Consider the following 19,273-nt stretch of genomic DNA (forward strand, 5'->3'; position numbering starts at 1 on the left):
TCTTTTTGTTGTTCATTGATGATCTTTCCAAAACAAACTGTCCTATCCATTCCTACGCCGATGACTCTACTCTGGATTATTCAACTTTTTTAAATAGAAGACCCACCCAACAGGAACTAAATGATTCCAGGATGGAGGCGGCAGAACCCTTAGCCTCAGACCTTACTATTATTTCCGATTGGGGCAAGAAGAACTTGGTGTCCTTCAATGCCTCAAAACACAGTTTCTCCACCTATCCACTCGATATCCACTCGACACTATCTTCCAAACAACTATCCCCTATTCTTTGACAACACTCGGCTATCACCTTCTTCAACACTAAACATCCTCGGTCTATCCTTAACTCAAAATCTCAACTGGAAACTTCATATCTCTTCTCTTACTAAATCAGCCTCCTCGAGGCTGGGCGTTCTGTACCGTCTCCGCCAGTTCTTCTCCCCAGCACAGTTGCTATCCATTTACAGGGGCCTTGTCCGCCCTCGTATGGAGTATGCATTTCACGTGTGGGGGGGCTCCACTCACACAGCTTTCTTGGACAGATTGGAGTCTAAGGCTCTTCGTCTCATCAGCTCTCCTTCTCTTACTAATAGTCTTCTACCTCTTAAATTTCGCCGCCATGTTGCCTCTCTTTCTATCTTCTATCGATATTTTCATGGTGACTGCTCTTCCGAACTTGCTAACTGCATGCCTCCCCCCTCCCACGGCCTCGCCACACACGACTTTCTACTCAAGCTCATCCCTTTACTGTCCAAATCCCTTACGCAAGAGTTAACCAGCATCTTCACTCTTTCATCCCTCACGCTGGTAAACTCCGGAACAATCTTCCTTCATCTGTATTTCCTCCTGCCTACGACTTGAACTCTTTCAAGAGGAGGGTAGCAGGACACCTCCTCCCAAAATTGACCTATCTTTCGGCCACCTCTAACTCTTTTAGGAGCAGGAGTATCGGGCTTTTTTTAAAATTTGTTACCATTTTTTATGCCCTTGAACTGACTTCTGCAAAAAAAAAAAAAAAGAGACAAATAAAAAGGACGAGGAGACAAAGAAAATGGTGGAAAACTTGAGAGAAGAAATAATTAAATTGACTAATGATCAGTTGGAAAGCCAAAAATAAATAGCACAGATGAAGATGAAAAAATAAAAAAAAAAGGCTATGAGATTGAGATACAAATTTTGAAAATGAAAAGAGATAGGAGTGTGATGGGGACAAACGAAGACATGAAGAAGAAGATGGAAAAAAGGATAAAAAGAGGTAGCAAAGAATATAGAAACTGATCAGCAGAGTGTGGGTGTTAAGGTAGAGGAAAAGATTAAGGATGTGGTCAATGATGAATTAAAGGAGGAAAAGTAAAATGACAAGGAAAAACAAGCTTTAGGGTAATTCTAGAACAACAGCAACAGGAACATAGGCAAGATAAAGAAAATAAAGTTGTGAATGTCCTAAAATATAGAGAAGCAATGGTGAGGTACATGGCAGAAAAGAAAAAAAGTGTTATAGTGTTTGGTGTCAAGGGAAAAAAAAGCGAAGGCTCAGAGAGAGTTACGAGAGGAGTAAGATAAAAAGTGTAATGAGAAATATGAATACTGAAGAGGAGGAAAAGATAGAGGAAGAAGTAAATGAAATAACTAGATTGGGAAGATACGACGAAGGAAAAAACAGACCACTAAAGATAAAGATAAGGTCCCAATTGGCAACGGACACTATACTAAATAGGTCATGGAAACTAAACAACTCTGAAGAATATAAACAAATGTAAGTGAGGAGAAATATGTCAGAGGATGAAAGAATGAAAGCTAAGGAAATGATAAATGAAGCGAAAAAGAGAAATGCTGAAAGATCACAAGAAGAAAAGAAGATTTTTTTTGAAGAATGAAGAACAAAAAACTGATGAATTGGTGGATAGGAGGCGAAAAGAGGGAGCAAGGATGTTGATAGAAAGAGGGAATAAAAATGGAGAAGGAAAGAAAGGTTTAAGGATTTCGTACACAAACATAGATGGTCTTGTATCAAAGAAAATTGAACAAACTGATTATTTAAGGGAGAGTGATCCATATATTATATGTATAGTTGAAACAAAACTTGTAAAAGAACTGGAACTTGTGCTGGAGGGAAAGAGCAAGTACAACATTTGGAGAAAAGATAGGAAAGAAGGAAAGGGAGGAGGAGTGATGATAATGACGAAACAAAACTTGAAAGTGACTGAAGTGAGATATGGAAATGACAATGCGGAGGTGATGGCCGTGCAGGTACTGGTTAAAGGTTGAGAGAAGAATAACATAATAACAGCCTATGTCCTATCTAAAGCCAAAAGTTGGAATGAAGTAAGATATAACACTATGCTGGAAAATACAATGCGGGCACTGACAGATGAAATAAAAAATAATAAAAATATAATATTAACAGGAGACTTCAATTGCAAGGAAGTGAAATGGGAAGATTTTGTAATGGAGGGTGGTGAAAATACTTGGGGAAGTAAACTGTTGAAGCTGGTAACAGATAACCTGATGACACAGTGGGTGCAAGGAGAAACAAGGTTGAGAGGGGATGACGAATCATCAATACTTGACCTAATTTTCACAAAAAAACGTGGAGTTGGATGAAGGAGTCAGTCATGAGTGCCCCTTAGGAAAGAGCGACCATGAACTATTGGAGATGAAAACTTTGGAAGGATGTGAATATCACGAAGAGGCTTAAAAGGAAAAAAAGGAAAAACTATGCTAAGGCAGATTACGTTGGACTCAAGACCTTCTTCGGTAGGGTAGACTGGACTGATATGAAGATGAGTAATAATGTTCAAGAGAAATATGACACTTTTTATGAATATTTACAACAGAGGAATAGAGATATATGTTCCATTCTACACAGTAAAAACTAAAGGAGAGAAAACATGGCTTGGATGGAGATGTGAGACAGCAAAAAAAATAGAAATAAGGAATGGAGGAATTAAAAGAAAAGGCCACATAAGAACAATAGTGACAAATATGAAAAAAGCAAGAAATGATTATGTGAAAAGAAGGAGAGAGGAGGAAGCCGAATTTTAAAGAAGAATAGTTTTTAAATGTAAAGAAGAACCAAGAGTGTTTTATAAATTCGTAAACGGGAAGTTTAAAAAATGAAGGAGTGGAAAGGCTAAAGGAAAAAAAAAAGAAATTACGAAAAGGACAAAGAAATTGCAGAAATATTAAATAAAAATTTTCATAAAGTGTTAACGGAAGAAACCGACTTTGACTGGTGTCTCGAAAATAGCAATGAGGGGAAACTGAATCATGTAAAGGTTCATAAAGGAGAACTGATACAGCTAATGAAAACCTTAGATGGAAGGAAAGCTATGGAACCGGATGAAATCTCGGGACAAGTGCTAAAAGTGTAGAAATGACTTATTGGAGCCACTTTATGGCATAATAACTTGCTCTATAAATACAGGAAAGGTGCCCTTAGAATGGAAAAGAGCGAACATTGTATCAATTTATAAAAGTGGAGATAAAACTGAACCACTAAATGATAGACCAGTTTTTTTGAGAAATGTAATGTGCAAGATTTGTGAAAGTATAATAAAAAATAATGGGTCGAACATTTAGAAAAGGAAAACATGATAAATAAAGGACAGTTTGGATTTAGAAAAGGGAAATCGTGTGTCACTAACTTACTCTGTTTCTACTGAAGAACAACAGACGTGGCACAAGAGAGAGAAGGGTGGGGTGAGTGTGTATATCTCGATTTGAAAGAAGCTTCTGACAAGGTTCCGCACAAAAGGTTAATCTGGAAACTACAGCAGTGGGGAGGAATGGGAGGAAAGGTTATCGAGTGGATGAAGGATTACTTAACGGGAGGAGAAATGAGGACAGTGATTAGGGAAGAGAAATCCAATTGGAGGAGAGTAGAGTGGAGTTCCTCAAGGCTCAGTTCTGGCACCAATAATATTCATAATATATATAAACGATATGCCAAAGGGTATAAAAAGTTATATGAGCCTTTCTGCAGATGATGCAAAGTTAATAAGAAAAGTGAGGACGGAGGAAGATTGTGAGGAGCTGCAAAAAGCCCTGGACAGAGTATGTAGATGGAGCTAGTTATGGGAGCTGGAATTTAATGCAAACAAGTGCCATGTTATGTAGATTTGAAAAAGTAAAAAAAAAAGACCAAGGAAAACATACAGGATGGTAGAAGAAAACTTAAAGGTAATACATGAAGAAAAATATATAGGAGTAACGATGCAAGGCACGCTATCCCCAGCAAAGCAAACTTATTAACTTTGCAACATTCGCGGTCTTCGTTTTTATTTTCATTCTGTGGAACACCATCTCTCCTCCTCTAAACCTCACCTTCTCTTCCTCACCGAAACACAGGTTTCTGAGGCTACTGACAGCAATCTCTACTCTGTTCCCTCCTACTATCTCTATCCTAAATTTCAATCCAAAGTTGGATGTTGCGTCTACGTGCGCAACGACATCACTTGCTCTCGTGCCCACCACCTTGACTCTTCTGAATTTTCCACCATCTGGCTAAGACTTCATTAACATTCTATTACTAGATACATCTGTGCTGTTTATCTCTCACCTAACTCTACTAACTATGTAAAATTCTTTGACTATTTGAACTCTAAAGTGGAGCACATCTTGACCCACTCTCCCTTTGCTGAAATCTCCATCTTGGGAGATTTCAATGTTTACCACCAGCTTTGGCTTTCATCCTCTTTCACTGACCATCCTGGTGAACAAGTCTACAACTCTGCTCTCCTCAACGACCTAGAGCAGTTGGTTCAGCACCCTACACGTATTCCCGACCGGCTTGGAGACAGACCCAACATACTAGACCTCTTCCTTTCCTCTAATCCTTCTACTTTGTCAAACTGTTCTCTGCGTTGGGCTCCTCCGATCACAACCTTATTTCTGTATCCTGTCCTATCGCTCCTATACATCCTCTGGACCCACCGAAAAGGCGATGCTTCTGGCACTTTACTTCAGCTCGGTGGGACGACCTGAGAATGTACTTTTCCGATTTCCCGTGAAATGATCACTGCTTCCAGGAGGGAGACCCCGTTGTGTGTGTCCAGCGCATCACAGAGGTGATTGTCTCTGGAATGGAGGCATACATTCCACGTACTTTCTCTACTTCCCATGCTAAAAAGCCTTGGTTTAATCACGCTTGTTCTCGTGCTATCAAAGATAGAGAGGCAGCTCACAAAAGGTATCAGAACCTTCGAACTCCCACTAACCATGATCTTTATATTTCCACCCGGAATCGTGCCAAATCTATTCTCCGACTTATCAAAAACTCCTTCATCCATAGAAAATGTCAACACCTTGCTTTCTCTAATTCTTCCAGAGACTTCTGGCATCTAGCCACAAATATCGCCTCCCGCCTTCGTACAGCCTGCATAAGAAGGGTGACCGTTCCAATCCTCAAACTACCGCCCTATAGCTTTACTTTCCTGTTCATCTTAAGCTTTTGAATCAATCTCAACCGGAAGATTCAAAAGTATCTTTACACTTCTAACCTTCTATCTGATCACCAGTATGGGTTCCGCAAGGGGCGTTCTACTGGTGATCTTCTTGCTCTCTTAACTGACTCTTCGTCATCCTCTCTTAGCCGTTTCGGTGAAACTTTTCAGTTGCGCTAGACATATCGAAAGCCTTCGATAGAGTCTGGCACAAGTCTTTGCGTTCTAAACTGCCCTTTTTCGGATTCTATCCCTCTCTCTGCACTTTTAACTCCAATTTCCTCTCCGGCCGTTCTATCTCTGCTGTGGTAGACGGTCACTGTTCTCCTGAACCTATCAACAGTGGCGTTCCACAAGGCTCAGTTCTATCACCCACTCTCTTCCTATTATTCATCAATGATCTTCTTTCTATAACAAACTGTCCTATCCATTCATACATTGATGACTCCACTCTGCATTATTCAACTTCTTTAAACAGAAGACCCTCTCAACAGGAATTATATGACTCCAGGCTGGAGGCTGCAGAACGCTTAACCTCAGACCTTGCTATCATTTCCGATTGGGGTAGAAGGAACGTGTCCTTCATTGCCTCAAAAACTCAATTTCTCCACCTTTCAACTCGACACAATCTTCCAAACACCTTTCCCCTATTCATCGACAACACCCAACTGTCACCTTCTTCAACACTAAATATCCTCGGTCTATCCTTAACTCAAAATCTTAACTGGAAACTTCACATCTCCTCTCTTACTAAATCAGCTTCCTCGAGGTTGGGCGTTCTGTATCGTCTCCGCCAGTTCTTCTCCCCCGCACAGTTGATATCCATATACAGGGGCCTTGTCCGCTCTCGTATGGAGTATGCATCTCACGTATGGGGGGGCTTCACTCACACAGCTCTTCTGGACAGAGTGGAGTCTCAGGCTCTTCGTCTCATCAGCGCTCCTCCTCTTAATGATAGTCTTCTTCCTCTCAAATTCCGCCGCCATTTTGCCTCCCTTTCTATCTTCTATCGATATTTTCACGCTGACTGCTCTTCCGAACTTGCTAACTGCATGCCTCCCCCCCTCATGCGGCTCCGCCGCACACGACTTTCTACTCAAGCTCATCCCATTACTGTCCAAATCCCTAACGCACGAGTTAACTAGCATCTTCACTCTTTCATCCCTCACGCTGGTAATCTCTGGAACGATCTTCCTTCAACTGTATTTCCTCCTGCCTACGACTTGAACTCATTCAAGAGGAAGGTATCAGGACACCTCTTCTCACGTAATTGACTGCTCTTTCGGCCACCTCTTCGGATTCCTTACAGGAGCAGCGAGTAGCGGGCTTTTTTTATTGTTTCCTTTTTTTGTGCCCTTGTGCTGTCTTTGCTGTAAAAAAAAAAAAATAGGTTGTTCGGAGAAACCTACTGGATGATGCAAAATATAAGGGTGTCACTCCATTCTATGGACAAAGAAATGATGAAGAAAATAATAACATCAATGATAAGACCAAAGTTTGAATATGCTGCAGTTGTTTGGTCGCCTCACAAAAGGAAGGATATCAGAAAGTTGGAAAGGATACAAAAAATTGAAACTAAAATGGTCCCAGAACTCTCAAATATGGCGTATGAAGACAGATTGAAGGAGATGGAATTGACGACACTGGAACAAAGAAGGGAGAGAGATCTGATCACGCTGTATAAATTGGTAAATAAGTTTGATGAGGTGAATAGAGATGATCTCTTCTTAACTGCTAGAACGCAGAAGCTAAGAGGACATAGGAAGAAACTTAATAAAGGAACCTGTTTGAGTGACTTAAAAAAAGTATAGTTTTCCACATCAAAGTGTTAACACATGGAACAGCTTGCGGGAAGAAGTGGTGGAGGCGAACAGTGTCCAACAAATGAAGGAAAGGCTGGACAAATGTAGATATCGAGACGGGACTATTAGAGCTTAGCTCGGGCCTGATAGACTACAAATAGGTAAATACAAATAGGTAAATACACACACGGGGTCATAACCCCCCACCCCACCCACCCGCTTCCACAGCCATAACCCACCTATCACAAAACCGGAGGTGACCGTCGACAACCCGTTCAGCAAGCCATGGAGGGCCAGGGCGCCCATGTACCGACCCACGCCCACGTGGCGCAGCAGCAGGAGGGGGAGAAGCACAACGCAATTCCCGACGCCGAAGCCCCACAGCCCTAAAGCCACCGTCACCCACGTCAGATCTTGTACCAGGCCCACCACTGCAGAGAGAGAGAGAGAGAGAGAGAGAGAGAGAGAGAGAGAGAGAGAGAGAGAGAGAGAGAGAGAGAGAGAGAGAGAGAGAGAGAGAGAGAGAGAGAGAGAGAGCATAAGAACATAAGAACGTAGGAGTCTACAAGAGGCCGGTAGGCCTGTACAAGGCAGCTCCTTTGAACCTAAGCTCCCGTGTATCTAACCCCACCTAATTTCGCTGTCCATGAATTTATCTAATCTATTTTTGAATGTGACAATTGTATTGGCACTCACCACATGACTGCTAAGCCTATTCCACTCATCCACCATTCTGTTAGTAAACCAATTTTTGCCTATGTCCCTGTTGAATCGGAATTTATCCAGTTTAGACCCATTACTTCGTGTCCTACCCGGTTCTCTTACCAACAAAACCTTATGAATATCCCCCTTATTATAGCCCTTCATCCATTTATAAATATCCATTTAGAGAGAGAGAGAGAGAGAGAGAGAGAGAGAGAGAGAGAGAGAGAGAGAGAGAGAGAGAGAGAGAGAGAGAGAGAGAGAGAGAGAGAGAGAGAGAGAGAGAGAGAGAGAGAGAGAGAGAGAGAGAGAGAGAATGGTGAATGTTAACTAAAGCAATCAACACAAACAGTTAGTTTATACCCCTTAATCAGCGTGTAGGGGCGCTCGAATATTTATAAGAGCATTATGAATCTGTTTGATATGGAACTCTCGATTACTGGGGTTTGTGCAGCAACATTAACAAAGATGGTCAGTATCACATGTAGCCTGGGTAGAGGGATATCATCAGGGTCTCGAAAACATGATCCCATACATACAGCCCCAAGGAGATTAGAACCGGTGTGACAGCCCAAAAGTTACAGCACATACGCCCCTTTGCTCGCCTAGAGTTTACAGGCAGAGTGGAATGAAAATATTCCGAACACTGAAAGTCCTAAGAATGTGTTTCGTTGACTGTTTCGTGCAGTACTGGGCCGAGACGCGATGACCCAACATTTTTTTATTTTTCGGCTCTACTACACGACACTTTAAACCAATTACATTTTTTTAATCCTGCAGTGATTGAAATATATTTCCAAAGCCACTTACACATGAAAAATGTCTAACTCCGAGGCGAGCGTGACCGCGCATGCCCAATTTGTAACCAATTTGTAAGCTTCTAATCGGTCACACTGGTAATGGAGAAGTGTATGGGCTTATGAAGCGAGAACAGAAAGTCACTCACCCACTGTAGCAGAGGATACCATGGCCGCGGAGACAATGAAGCAGCCGCGGATGTGGAACCAGGAGAAGTCAATGCATGAGGCCAAGAGGAAGCGGGCGGCTAGATTGCAGAAGTTGGCCACGGACAAGCACCACGCCGCCGTCTCCTGCGTGTGCCCGTACTCCTGGATGAGGAAGGGCACCAGAGAGGAGAGGTTCATGTATCCGGCCATCACCAAGGCGCCACTAAGGGTTATAAGGGCAACGTGAGAGTTTTTTAAGAGTTTCATGTTTGTGACCACGGAGGAGACCATCTGTCTCGCCACACAGCATAGTCCATTCTTGTCTTCGCCCGTGGCTGCAATCTTATTCATACTCTTTCTGACCTCCTGGTCCTCACTGTTATTCGTGTCCCTGTCCTTGATCGCTTTGTGCTTGATCTCCTTGTCCTTGGCTTCCTTGTCCGTGCTCTCCGTGGTCTTATTCACGTTACTGGGTCTCTGCAGCGGGCGGAACAAGGCACCAGCAAGGCAAAAGTTGAGTGCAAACGCCGCCACGATGAGAGTGGCGCCCTTGAAGCCGTATTGCTCCTGCAGGAAGGTTACCACTGGAGGCCCGACTATGCCGCCGATGCAAACTCCCGACGCCATGAGTGCGTTAGCCATGCCGATTCGTCGCTTGAAGTAGTGTGGCATGACTGCGTATGATACGAAAACGCAGTGTCCTTGGCCGAGAGCTGAAAGTAACAAGGGTATAATTAAAGGAACGAAGGGAAGAAATTGCATGAGTGAATGATAGGGAAGACAAAAAACTAATATAAGTTTTAGCTGAAGGGTTTACTGTATACCTGAAAATTATATCGTGGCATACATAATAAATTGTATATCATAAACAACGATGTTTAATGTGTTCCGTGGCTGTGTGACTCGCGTGTCAGTGTGTTCAGTGGCTGCATGACTCACCTGAGAGAATGGAGTAAGAGAAGAAAAGGAAGTAGGGGGAGGGGGTGAAGGCGGAGGCTGCCATGCCGACGAAGGCAAGGACCCCGCCGCCCACAGCCACGCATCGCCACCCAAACTGCTCCGTCAGCGGCCCCGCCACCATGTTGGCGCAGGTGACAACGAAGACTCCTACGATGAATATCGCTGAGGTCACCGTAGAGGACGCGTTGAAGCTCGTGAGCAAGTCAAAAAACAAGATCCCATAGCAAGGAATGAGGAGACCCATCACAGCCTGGCGGGGGTGAGAAGTGGTGAGTAGTGTGGAAGCAGAAAAAGCACACATGGGGAGAAAGCGCAACAAACGCAAAGAGATAAAAGTGCTGTGTTTAACATGGAGATGGAAAGGGGCTACCATGGGTTAGGGATTAGACAACGTTGAAAATATTAAAATGACGATTAAAAATAAGAAATGGATTTGGGCATGTCCTATCGCTCATAGAACTGACAACAGACGGACAACCAAAGTAACAGTGGCAACCTAGTAATTATTGAGGCCAAGACAGACCGTTAACGTGTAGATATATGAACTTACAGATGACGTGGTACACTAACATCAGAGGTGGAGGACGTTGGGAAAGTCGTTTGTACGGCAGTAAACTGATAATTAATTAGTGATGATGAGTTGAAACTGGCATTAATACATGACATGTACGTGTGCGAACGAGTTTATACGGACTGCCAATTATTTCAGCCTTTTCACTTCTATGGTGACCTGAAGGAGGGCTCAGAACATAGATCCGTAGTCTCAGACGCTTTTGGCTCTCGCAATAAATATTTCCCAAGATCGGGATCTCCAGAGTGCTTTCACGTTCAAAGTGCAGAAGGTGCAGAAATCCTCACAACCTCTACGAAAGCCTCTTCAAATGTGAGTGTGTTAGCTCAGAAATGTTGGATCATATATGCCTTACCCCGACGACGAAGGAGCCGAACAGCACCAGCCACGCCCAGCCGCGGTCCAGCGCCTCATGTTCCAGCACCTGACTACCTTCATCCTTTGCTTTCTTCCGATCTTTGGGGGCATCCAGTCTCCTGTCCTTCTCCTTCGAACATTTTCCTTCTTCATGGATCCATTTCAGGTCAGTTCCCCTTTTCTTGATGGTGGTTCCGTCGTTCATCGCCTCAGTATGTCCACCGTTCACGTCACACTGTGTTAATAAAGAATATGGAGTTTTAAATTTTACTCTCGTGTTGGACAAAGAATAGTTTTCATGTTTAACTATATTTCCTATGTGGTCAATTAACTAACAAGCTAACTATTCTAATTCTTAACTTCCTAGCCCTTTACTGACCCAATCCTGGACACAGCTTGGAATCTTTATGGATTTAAGATTCTCATTAACTAACCAAACCAATGACCATAACTAAACAAAAACCACCAAATAATAACTCACTTTGAATGTTGCAGATTTGCTGGCCGCTTGCTGACTCAGTCCAGAAGCTTGCTTGGAGTCCTCGAAGTCTCCAAAAAGCTCCTTGTGGTCCTTGGAGAATCTAAAAACCTCCTGGTAGTTCTTGCAGTCTTCAGAAAAGATAGTCTTGTCGCAACCACTTGTCGGGTCTTCGGACTGAGCGTCATCGAGATCTCCTCCGTCCGTCTGCAGCTCAAGGTGACCAAAAGCGTCCGAGTTGAGTGGCTTCTCGTCCGCTTCCCACGAGACGTTGGGAGAGAGAGACTCCTGGACAGCGAGGGACGGCATGTTGAGGACGCTGGAATTAAGGAATGAAAAGATTTAGTGGAAAGTTTTACTGTTTAAGGAGATAAGTGTATAGACAGTATAAATAAATTCAACACTATACAATATTAGAAAAATGTAGGCGAATAAGTAGCTATTTTTGCTTGTGAAATAAAACAAAAGTATTACTAGGGGAGCTTCATCGTTCATAAGGCCTACGAGGATGAGAAGTATAATCTCTCTCTCTCCCCTTGGTCAAAAAACTGTTCTCGGCCGCGACACACCACCCCGGCCGGGTAAACAGACGGCATCCAACACAACCAACACCAAACCGTTGAACACCAAATAACACCGATCCCATTAATCAACCTCAAAATTGTCTAAAAGTCCTAAGTTTCAATTCGCGTAGCCTTAGAAACAAGTTTGAAGAATTGAGATATCTTGTTTCAACATAATATTTCAACATAATATTTTGACGCAATTGCTATAACCACAACCTTTATTGAGACCACATATATTGATTGAGTTCAGAATACAACATAGATGGCTGCAGACTCTTCAACAAAGATCGTGTTAACTGTAGAGGTGGTGGTGTCGCCCCTTACGTCAAAAGCTATTTGCAACCCACTGACATAACACCAGAAGACAGTAACGTTGAACATTTTGTGCGTGCGAGTAAATATAAAAAAAAAAATATTTTGAATGTATCTGTCACCTACAGGCTTCCGGGTCAGTTACTCGAAGATGTTGAAATGTACAGTGTGTTAAGGCAGTCACTTAATAACAGGGACTCAATGATATTAGGAGACTTTAATCTCCCTCATTATTGAGGGCGAGTTTCATAGAATGATCGAGTTTTGAGAAGATAATTACCTAAGTCAAATGGTTACTGAGCCAACTCGACAAAATAATATACGTGACCTTGTAATAGCGACCCAAGATAACCTAGTCAGTAATGTCACGGTAGAAGAACATCTCGGTTCTTGCGATCATGAATTAGTGCGCGTCGACATTAGAGCTCAAACAACAGTGACTGAAAATAAAGAAATGGTACCCAATTTCAAAAGGGCAAATTTCGTAGAAATCCGACAAAAACTAGCAGAAATACAATCTGGATCTGGGTCTGGACAATAATGCGCAGGGCACCTGTATAGGTGCATAACACGCATATTTGTTGGCTGTTAGGGGGACGGGGGAGCCAAGTGTGCAGGGGAGGGAAGTGAATCAAGTGTAATTGTTAGTGTTGGTGTGTTGTGGTGACAAGTGAGTATGTATTTGTTTTTTGAATGCGTCTATTGTACCGCAGTCTAAGATCTGTTGAGGGAGGCTGTTCCAGTCACGTATGGTGCGTGGAAAGTATGAGTGCTTCTATGCGTCAGTGTTAGTATGATATGTTTGGTATTTATGGAAGTGTGTGTTACGAGTACGTTGACTGTTTGCCTTGTGTAGCCTACACAAGGCAAACAGTCAACGTACACTCACATTGACATTGACCCACAAACATACCTACACAGTGTAGGTATGTTTGTGGGTCAATGTCAATGTGAGTGTTTGTGATCTTGTACATAAGTGTAAGTCTGTGTGCTTGTCTGCGTATACTATGTGAAGAGGGTCCATGTTTATCTGTTGTTTGATCCGTGTTGTGATTCCAGGCGTTCGAGTGTAATTGTTTGTAATGAACCTAGCCGCCTTGGTGTTGATTTGTTCTAACCTATCAATGTTTCTGAGTGTGTAAGGATCCCACACCGTGGAGCAGTGTTCCAGTGTTGGTCATAAGCTAAAATTATCAGATGATTGCCTGGCTAAACTTTAAAAATCAATCACTCACTCAGCAGAACACATGCATTTGTCCCGTATTGCGAGAAGCATGGTAACACTAAATAAACGTCCACCTTGGTTAATAGCGAAATTAAACATTCGGTTAATTAAGGAGGGAAATTTGTCTTATTGGTTAAAGAAAGAGCAGAACACGCCCGAAAACATTAGACGTTATCATGAAGCCAGACGGCGAGTAAAAAAATTAGTATGTCAGGCAAAGCGTAGATATGAAGAAAACATTGCAGCCAACTGTAAAAATAATCCGAAATCCTTCTTCATTTATATAAACAACAAGAAGGCGATCAAAAGTGGAATTGGACCCCTAACTAACAGTGTCAGTGAATTAGTGGCTGAAACACTGCCAACACATTGCGAACTTGTTAAATAATTAATTTTCCGCGGTATTTAATATTATCAGTCTTCCCACCACTTCCACCAACACCAGCGACGACAACAGTACTAAAGTACATCTCGTTCATGCATTGCCTAACTTTGTAATAACTACCGATGAAGTCCTAAATGCTCTCCAATCAATTAAAACAAATAAAAGTCCTGGACCGACAATATATATCCTATAATACTTAAGGAAACAGAGCGAAATACTCTTCTCTCTCACAACCGTATTAAATATGTCCTTGCGACAAGGCATCTTCTCTTTGGATTGGAAAAAGACTGACGTAACACCGATTTTTAAGAAAGGAGACAAAAATATACCAGGTAATTACAGGCTCATTAGTCTATCTTTAGTTGTAGGAAAGCTACTTGAGAGCATAATTAGAGACAAAATTGTGAGCTACCATCAAAGCCACTCATGAATTAAAAATTCACAACATGGTTTCCGTAGCAAGAGTTCCTGCGTATCACACCTACTGTCCTTTCATAATGACCTCTTCTCAGTCTATGACGTAACCAGATCACTGGACGTAGTCTGTTTTGATTTTCAGAAAGCGTTTGACAAAGTTACAAACCATAAATTACTTTATAAATTAAATTAACTAAGTATTGACAGTCAAGTACACCAATGGATTTTGAATTGGTTGAGCAACAGACAGCAAAGAGTGGTGATTGATGGATTTAACTCAGAGTGGGAGCCTGTCACTAGTGACGTCCCTCAGGGCTCGGTTTTTGGTCCAGTGCTCTTCATTATATACATTAACTATGTGGACGTTGGAATCAATAATTTCAATAGCGAATTTGCAGACGATACAAAGATAGTTAACTCGGTTGTCACTAACGAAGACAGACAAAGCCTCCAAAGAAGATTTGCATAAAATTTCAGCTTGATCTAACAGATGGGAGATGCCCTTTAATGTAGATAAGCACCAGGTTCTTCAAGTTGGAACAAGAAATACAAGGTTCGATTACGAAATGCGCGGCGTCAAGCTCAAAAGCGTTCAGTATGTCAAGGACCTGGGTGTCAAAATCGCATAAAACCTCAAATTCTCAAAGGCAATGCATCGAAGCAGCACATAAAGCTAACAGAATGTTGGGCATCATTAAAATAAACTTTTTAATTTAAAAATAAAGATGTAGTACTTCCGCCTTACAATAATTTAGTCAGACCCCACTTGGAATACACGGTACAGTTTTTGTCCCCCCACCATGCAAAGGACATTGCTAAATTAGAAGGTGTTCAACGTCGGGCATCAAAAATGATCCTTTCCTTGCGGAACAAACCCTACGATGAATGCCTCTCAACTCTTAACTTGTTCTCTCTTGAGAAACGTCGCCTCCGAGGAAAACTGATCGAATGTTTTAAAATACTTAATGGCTTACGAATGTAGATAATGGCACAAAACTTAAAAGTAAACAAGTAAATTCAGACTGCACCAAATTCTTCTTCACCAACGTTGTAGTGCGAGAATGGAATAAGCTCCCACCGTCAGTGGTCCAGTGCAACACGACTGACTCCTTTAAAAACAAGCTTAACTGACACTTCCTTCAACTTAATATTCACTAAAGTAGAAATGCAAAGTTTTGGAGCTATGTGACTAATGTAGAATCACTTAGGTTTAAGGACAAACCACCTAGTCTGGACCATTGGATCTATGTGGTCTGACATTCTATGTAAATCTCTCTCTCTCTCTCTCTCTCTCTCTTGGCCACCACTTCAGTAAATTGTAAAACAACTAACAACTCTGCTTCTCGAGTTATATCAAAAGACAATTTAAGGGTAGGCGGTGGCCGAAGTGATAGCGTACTGGACCCACATTCGCCGCGTGATGGACGACGCGGGTTCGAATCCCCACGCTACCACTCGGATTTTTCGGTCACCGCCGAGTGGCTTAAAACTACCCACATGCTGTCCTGAAGACCACCCATCAACCCGGACTCTAGAGGAAGCCGTCCAAGCGAATCAAGTACGAGTTCCGGGGGGCAGCATGAGCCAATGCAAGATGGCGCCACTATAAACACTCGCCTGCGCCAGAACGGGCTGGGCCGACCATCAGGCCCCACCTGGAAGAAGCCTTGGGCCGACCATCAGGCCCCACCGGGAAGATGCTTACCGGCGCAATAGGCAACAACGAAAAAAAAAAAAAAAAAAAAAAAAAAAAAAAGGGTTCTTAGCTTTAATGCTTGAAGCTTAAGAAATAAGATCGATGAATTGCAGTGCCTAACTAAAACAGAGGACTTTGATATAATTCCCGTAATTGAAACATTTATTGACACCGCTAATAATGACTTAATTTCTGAATATAATATAGATAACTTTATGTTTTTCAATAAAGACCGAGTTAATCGTAGAGGTGGAGGAGTGGCTCTTTACGTCAAAAGTAGCTTACAGCCCGTTGATAAAACACCAGAGGACAGTACTGTAGAACACGTGAGCGTGAGTACAAATACCGATCAATTTAAAATCAACATATCCGTCACGTATAGGCTTCCAGGCCAATCACGCAAGGATGATGAAATAATGTATAGCGTTTTGCAAAGAACCTCCGAAACAGTGATGCATTGATTTTGGGTGATTTTAATCTACCGCATATAGACTGGCAGACACCCACGGGATCCGAGGGATAATCGCACAGGATGTTAGACTTCGTTGAAAATAACTACCATAGCCAAATGGTTAGTGAACCAACGCGCGATAATAATATTCTTGATCTTGTATTAGTAACCCAAGAGAACTTAGTTGACAATGTTAGCGTTGGCGAACACCTCGGATCATGCGATCATAGACTGGTGCGTCTCGACATAAGAGCTCCAACAAGGATTGCAGAGAATAAGATATTGGTTCCCAATTTTAAAAGAGCGGATTTTGAAAGAATAAGATAGTCATTAACGAACTTTCAATTAGTATCCAACATTGACGTCGAAGAATCTTGGCAAGACTTTAAAGCTCGATTACTAACTGAACAAAATAAATCCGTGCAATCTTGTGAAAAGCGCCGAAAAGTAAAAAAATCCTCCGCGGTTTAATAATGAAATCAAACTTACTCTCCAAAAGAGGAATTTGTTATATAGGCAAAGGAAAACCGATAACTCTACCGAAAATAGTACACGGTACTAAGAAGCAAGACGACAAGTCAAAAGTTTAATCAAACAGGTGAAACGGAGGTACGAAGTAAACATTGCGGTAAATTGCAAGTCAGATCCTAAAAGTTTTTTTAGATATGTAAACAACAAAAAAGAGATTCAAAGTGGGATTGGCCCATTAACTGATACTTCGGGCAATATCGTGACAGACAGCCAACGCATACCGAACACGTTAAATTCTTATTTCGCCTCGGTTTTTAATAGTAATTCTACCGATACTGCTGCTGTTCCTAACAATATTGAAAATCCCAGTCATACCCTCCCTGACTTTGAAATCAGTACAGATGAGGTTCTCAAAGCGTTGCAGTCACTTAAAACTAACAAAAGTCCAGGACCTGATAAAATATATCCAAAATTACTTAAAGAAATATCAAGAGAGATACTCGGACCATTAACAATGCTGTTTAATATGTCTTTGCACGATGGTATCGTTCCTAGTGATTGGAAAATGGGTAACGTAACACCATTTTTGAAAAAAGGTGACCGAAAATTACCGGATAATTACAGGCCAATCAGCTTAACTTCAATTAATGGTAAATTATTTGAGACAATTATTCGAGATAAAGAAGTTAACTACCTAGAGTGTAATTCGCTAATCCTGAACTCGCAACATGGTTTCCGTAACAACAGATCATGTTTGTCGAATCTTTTAACGTTGTATAACGAGCTTTTTGCAGTCTATGATGTTTCTAAATCACTTGATATTTTTTATTTGGACTTCCAGAAGGCGTTTGATAAAGTTCCACACTACAAGTTGCTTCATAAAATCAAGGAAATAGGCATCGGGGGTAAGCTTCACGAATGGATCAAGCACTGGCTAAGCAATAGAAAGCAAAGAGTTGTAATAAATGGAGTGACCTCTGAGTGGATGCCTGTCACTAGTGGTGTCCCCCAAGGCTCTCTCCTGGGACCCGTTCTCTTCGTCATTTACATCAACAACATTGACCTTGGTCTCAATAATTTCATTAGTAAATTTGCGGACGACACGAAAATCGGCAATGTGACAGGCGGAGCCTACAAGAAGATTTGCGTAAAATATCAGATTGGTCAGTAAAACGGAAATGTCTTTTAATATAAAGAAGTGCCAGATTCTGCAGGTTGGATCTAGGAATATAAAGAAGGACTATGAAATGTGCGGCGTTAAAATTAAAAACGTTCACTCGGTCAAAGATCTTGGCGTCACAGTCGCGTCTAACCTCAAGTTTTCCCAGCAGTGCAACGAGTCCGTTAAAAAAAAGCAAACAGGATAATGGGTTTGATTAAGAGAAATTTTTCATTCAAGAATAAAGATGTTATACTACCTTTGTATAATAGTTTCGTCAGACCTCATTTGGAGTACGCCGTGGAATTTTGGTCTCCCCACCATGCGAAAGACGTTGCTAAATTAGGTGTTCAGCGTAGAGCAACCAAGATAATTCCTTCATTATGAAACAAACCCTACGAGGAAAGGCTGTCACATCTAAACCTGCTTTCTCATGAAAAAACACCACCTAAGAGGAAAACTGATCGAGTGCTTTAAAATACTTATCGGTTTTACCAATGTGGATCCGACTATGCTGTTTGTGATGGATGATTCGACGCGAACGAGAAATAATGGCGCTAAACTCAAATGTAGACAAGCTCATTCAGATTGCACAAAGTTCTTCTTCACTAATGCTGTCGTTCGAGATTGGAACAGATTACCACCATAAGTGGTGCAGTGTAACTCGATTGCATCGTTTAAGAATAATCTTGACCGCTATCTCCATCTCAGTGTTCACTAGGTCAGTTTCAACGTCGTGGTGGCCGCACAACAACTGTCACTTAGGTTTAGGACAGACCACTTAGTTCGGGCCTTAGGGCCTGTGTGGTCTAGTTATCAATTGTAATTCTATGTAATTCTCTCTCTCTCTCTCTCTCTCTCTCTCTCTGCCACCCTTACCTTCGGTCACCGTCGTCGATCCTCAGGGAGTGGAATAAGGGGTTCGTGGGGCATCATTTTTATAGGGTAAGATCAGATATTACGTCTGGCGACGTGTGGCACTCGTCCCACGTGCCCCTTGTGCCGTGATTATGTAACATTAATTATACATTCAGAGTTGAACTTTTTAAAGTTGTATGATGTTTCGACTTTGTTTTCATCGCAATCTCAAGCACGTACGAACATCTTTGGGTGTGTCGTATAATCGAACGTCTCTGGAGAGCACTGGAACAAGGGTTATATAAGCGATACTACTTCTGAATGTAAAAAGAGGTTTGGAAATGGGGAAACAAACTGCTGTCCGAGTCAGACGGCGGGAGGCGACCATGCTTCCATCCCACGGGTCACCATCTTTTCGTGTAAACATGGGCCTAAAGCCACATACCTTCACATAACGGGCGGCCTGACTAGGAAT

At 42.0% G+C, this 19,273-nt stretch overlaps 1 protein-coding gene across 1 annotated transcript in view; it reads right to left on the reverse strand.

Annotated features, from left to right (window-relative positions):
• Window positions 1–18,838, reverse strand: part of LOC126981691 (monocarboxylate transporter 4-like) — a 35,624-nt gene extending 16,786 nt beyond the window's left edge. Inside the window, exons 1-5 of the mRNA XM_050833113.1 lie at window positions 18,820–18,838; window positions 11,262–11,577; window positions 10,779–11,015; window positions 9,832–10,102; window positions 8,892–9,605 (exon numbers count right to left, since the gene is read on the reverse strand). Of these exons, the coding sequence (XP_050689070.1) occupies window positions 8,892–9,605; window positions 9,832–10,102; window positions 10,779–11,015; window positions 11,262–11,567 (1,528 nt within the window). The 5' untranslated portion in view covers window positions 11,568–11,577; window positions 18,820–18,838. The remainder of the gene's footprint in view (window positions 1–8,891; window positions 9,606–9,831; window positions 10,103–10,778; window positions 11,016–11,261; window positions 11,578–18,819) is intronic.
• Between the last annotated feature and the right edge of the window lie 435 nt (window positions 18,839–19,273).

The sequence above is a fragment of the Eriocheir sinensis genome, chromosome 49, assembly GCF_024679095.1.
Source record: "Eriocheir sinensis breed Jianghai 21 chromosome 49, ASM2467909v1, whole genome shotgun sequence".
Classification (NCBI taxonomy): Eukaryota; Metazoa; Arthropoda; class Malacostraca; order Decapoda; family Varunidae; genus Eriocheir; species Eriocheir sinensis.